The sequence below is a fragment of the Neophocaena asiaeorientalis genome, unplaced genomic scaffold (assembly GCF_003031525.2).
Source record: "Neophocaena asiaeorientalis asiaeorientalis breed wild unplaced genomic scaffold, Neophocaena_asiaeorientalis_V1.1 scaffold124, whole genome shotgun sequence".
NCBI classification, from domain to species: domain Eukaryota; kingdom Metazoa; phylum Chordata; class Mammalia; order Artiodactyla; family Phocoenidae; genus Neophocaena; species Neophocaena asiaeorientalis.
The window spans coordinates 779473-783553 of NW_020174135.1; the positions used below are offsets into that span (position 1 = coordinate 779473).

At 48.7% G+C, this 4081-nt stretch overlaps 1 protein-coding gene across 8 annotated transcripts in view; it reads right to left on the reverse strand.

The window, feature by feature from the left end:
- ATP9B (ATPase phospholipid transporting 9B) overlaps nt 1–4081 on the reverse strand; it is a 215676-nt gene that overhangs the window by 78184 nt on the left and 133411 nt on the right. For all 8 annotated transcript variants that reach the window (XM_024754795.1, XM_024754799.1, XM_024754798.1 and 5 more), the window contains one exon: nt 410–570. In XM_024754795.1, the coding sequence (XP_024610563.1) occupies nt 410–570 (161 nt within the window). The remainder of the gene's footprint in view (nt 1–409; nt 571–4081) is intronic.

Consider the following 4081-nt stretch of genomic DNA (forward strand, 5'->3'; position numbering starts at 1 on the left):
CACCAGGCAGTGGGGTTCACACCAGGGTCAGTGGAGTTCACACCAGGGTCAGTGCGGTTCACACCAGGCAGTGGGGTTCACAGCAGGGTCAATGGGGTTCACACCAGGGTCAGTGGGCTTCACCAGGCAGTGGGGTTCACACCAGGGTCAGTGGAGTTCACACCAGGGTCAGTGTGGTTCACACCAGGCAGTGGGGTTCACACCATGGTCAGTGGAGTTCATACCAGGGTCAGTGGGGTTCACAGCAGGGTCAGTGGGGTTCACACCAGGCAGTGGGGTTCACAGCAGGGTCAGTGGGGTTCCCTCTTTCGTTCTAGGTGGATCATTTCTTTCACACTGAGAACAATACCTTCAATAACATCATATTCAGTGAAACCAGACGTCTGTTTTTCTTCATTCTTAAACCTACCTTATGGGAATGATGTAGGAGAAGAGCAGGAGAAAGCGGAAGAGACTGCGGTACCAGGGACCTGAGAATCCCTGCAAGGTCACCATGACAACCGAGAGGGCAACCAACGCCAAAAACAGCGCTTTGGTCAGCTGATTGAGCTCAAGGTCCAGCAAACCAACCTGAAAGAAAATGAAGAGTTAGGACAGAACCACATTCTTAAATTTTCTTTTGTACTAGCTTTCATTATACTGAAATACAAAAATGTACTAACTTTACATTTTCTTCTGTAAACTTCTCCTGACACTCACACTTCTTTCTGAAAAGCCTTTTAGAGATTGAGGGAGAATTTCTGAAAGTGACCCATGGTCCCCAGAGCATTTCCAGAAAGAGTCTACTGAGAAAACACGAGTCCTGAGTACCCAACCCCAAAAAACTCAGATCCTTTCTCTAGATAATGAGGTTACGACCAGCAAGTGGACAAAAGGGGATGCGGGACGAGAGCCGCACGGACGGCCCGGCCAGTTATCCGGGAGCACACGCGCCTTTTCCTCTGCACGTGCCACGTCAGGGAATCACTTAGGATTTTCTTCAGAACAGGACAGTATGTCTGTCATCCCTCTCTGCCAAGAGTCTCCCTGAAAAGAACTTCTCTTAATTAAGAAGAAAAGCAACAGGTGGAGTAGTTAGCCTGCAATGACAACTTGTTAATTTGCAGAAGTCCTGTACTTTAGGTCCTCCCAGTAAGGCACACGACACTCCAATTCATCCTGTGAGTCATTTGCCAGCTGAGCAAAACGTGAGGGAAAATTATGTCAATAAGAATTAGTTCCTTTTTTGTATGCGTTCTGTGTGGGATCTTGGGGACAGTAAGAACGAGATACCCAGACACCATCCATTCTACAAGTGAAGAGAACACTTCTGAAGCATGCGGCTTCAATTTCAAGCCCAGCACCTCCACCAAGTCCTGCTCCGTGCTTAGTGTCATTGCTGAAAGACTACCGGGCAATGCAGCGTGGGGGGCAGAGAGAGGAGCGGGGAGGGCGGCGCCAGGCTTTGTAGAAGGGCTTTAGAGCCACAAAGAGGACAAGAGACGCCGTACGGCAGTTAAGATCCCTCAAGACTCTGTGTTTAGGCTAGTCTGGCTCTGCCACCTGGCTGCACAACCTTGGGCAAGCTGAGCATCAGTTTTCCCATCTGTAAAATGGGCTGTAACATGTCTTCCTGACAGGACCCGGGGGGAAAGAGAGGACGCACAGCACAGGGAGCACAGCTTCTGGTAGAGAGCAAGCCTGCATGCATGCTACTACTATTGTCATTACTCTTATCATTGTTATTATTAAAAACCTGGATTTGAATCTCTGCTTACTAACTGTGTGACCTTGGGGAATGTTCTTACACTCTTTAAGCCTCACTCTCCTCCTCTGCAAACTGCTGTTACCCATCTCCTAACAGAGGTGCCTGGAGAAGCCCAAACAATGTGGCAAAGCTCACTGTCACTACTGGTCACCCTCAGGCCAGGGCACAGCAGGTGCTTAACAGAACTGCTTATATGTAATTTATATGACACTAGCAGAAGACTGAATCCTATCAGGTTATCCATCTGCCATCTGAGTTTCTTCTGAATCTGGTACAGATTTTGAAAAAGAGAAATTAAAAAAGAAAACATGATTACCAAAACTATACTATTATTCTCAAATTTAAAACTTTTAGAATTACTAACCTACTTAATACCAGTTTATTTTGGAATGCCTTTTGAATACCATGTCTTTGGCCAATAAAAAGCTAGCCTTTTCCACACTTCACTGTTTAGTTTATATCTGGTTTTGATTAGGGTTTGCCACAAAGGCTCATGAGAACGTTAGAACCTGTAGTTACAAAGAAAGCACAAAACTTTGTCAGAAAACCCAGTTAAGTGCAGCAGTGAAGAAAATTCATTCACTATACAAGCAAGTTTAAATACCTACTACATTTTTTGCTGAACTCTATGGTTACGAAAAATGAGTCAACTATGAGATTTTACCCTTCAAGAAACAGCCAATCTAGTAGGAAGTATAAGGCGAACACCAGTAGTATACCCTATAGAAGAGAAATCTTCTCTAACCAAGCTTATGGGGGAAGTCACTTCTTAGAGCTGCCCGTCATCATTACTGCTGTTGGCTGACACCTCACGGCCTTTAGAGGCTCCAGAAACCACGGGAATGACAACAGGGACCCAGAAGCTACACCGCTGGAAGTCTGTCTAGCGCACTCGCCCTACCTCCACACCAAAGCCAACACTACAGGGTCTGCGCAGTGGTCTGGGAGCCACGGGTCCCCACCTGCAAGGGCTCTGGAGGTGGGAGCGGGGCCAGGGGCGAGGCCGCTCTGCAGCGTCTGCGCCTCCAAGCCACCACCCACAGAGGTCCCGCCCCTCCAGGCCCCACCCCACCACAAGGCCCCGCCCCCACTAAGTCCCTCCCCCCAGCAGGCCCCTCCTCTCCACAGCCACCACCCCGGCAGGCCCCGCCCCCTCGTCTGGGACACGCGGCCTCCTCTGGTCGCGCGCGCTCTTCAGACTCGGAACCCCAGGGACTTTAGGCAAGTCCTAGAGATGCGCTGTCTCCTGTGCGCAGCTTGTGCGCAGATGAGACCCTTCCCGGCCAGGCCGGCCGTGTCTGCAAGGCTCTGCGGGAAGCGCCCTGCCCCCCTAGCGGTCACTTCCAGCGCAGTGACCGGGCGAGTGGGCAATGGGGCCAGCCGGTCCGGGCTCGCCACCTCTGGGCCGGGACGAGCAGCGGGAAGGACCGCACCGACGGTTCTGGAAGCTTCGCCGGTGGAGCGGGACTGGGCTCCGTGAGAGCGGCGGCCAGGACCATGGCGCCTGATTTATCAACTCCATTTAAAAACCGGCAGAACCAGGACAAATACCTTGCAATTTCCGCTACTTCAACTACTATATAGTTTATGCTTGAATTATTGAGAAAAATAGGGTTTTGGATTAAAATGAAGAAAAATTAAGCCAGGGAAGTAGAGCATGTTTCAAAGCCCGGGCCCTCTGCGGTGACAAAGACGGCCTAAGTTCCAAGCCTCGCGGAGGGTCAGATGAAGTCATTACTCATTCAGTCAGGGAAAAAAGACTCAATTACCTCAACGTAAAGATGCTATCAATGAATGCAAAGTGCATATTTTACTCTATTCATCCAAATCCCATTAAAAAGTGAAAGGAATGATTTAATCTGGCCTTCCAGAGTTGGCGTTTTTTGTAATAAAATAAAGAATCACTGTCTTGCAAAATGCATGACCACTGCCTCACACTTTCCCCTGCATCATGGCAGTGAAGGACTGTAAGAGCTGGGACAAAACAGTCAGGAATGAGGACAAGGTTTCCTTTGAAAAAATGACCCATAGAGGATGGAGACATTACAAGCGGCCCACTGCACATTGATACTCAGCTAATTCAAAGTATTAATACCTTTCTAATTGACGAGGACACATGTGGTCAACTGCCTGACTGGTGACTATAACTAAATGTCGTCTTCACCAACCCCTTCTAATTTAAAGGACGAATGAAAGGTTTAGCAGAGAAAACACAGCTTCTCAGTAATGGGCTGTTCCCTGCTTTCTTTCAGGAGCCTTCCTGAACTATGATTCTTCTTCCTCGAACATAATTGCAACCGAGCTATAGTATATAGTATGATCTTTTTTGGGGTG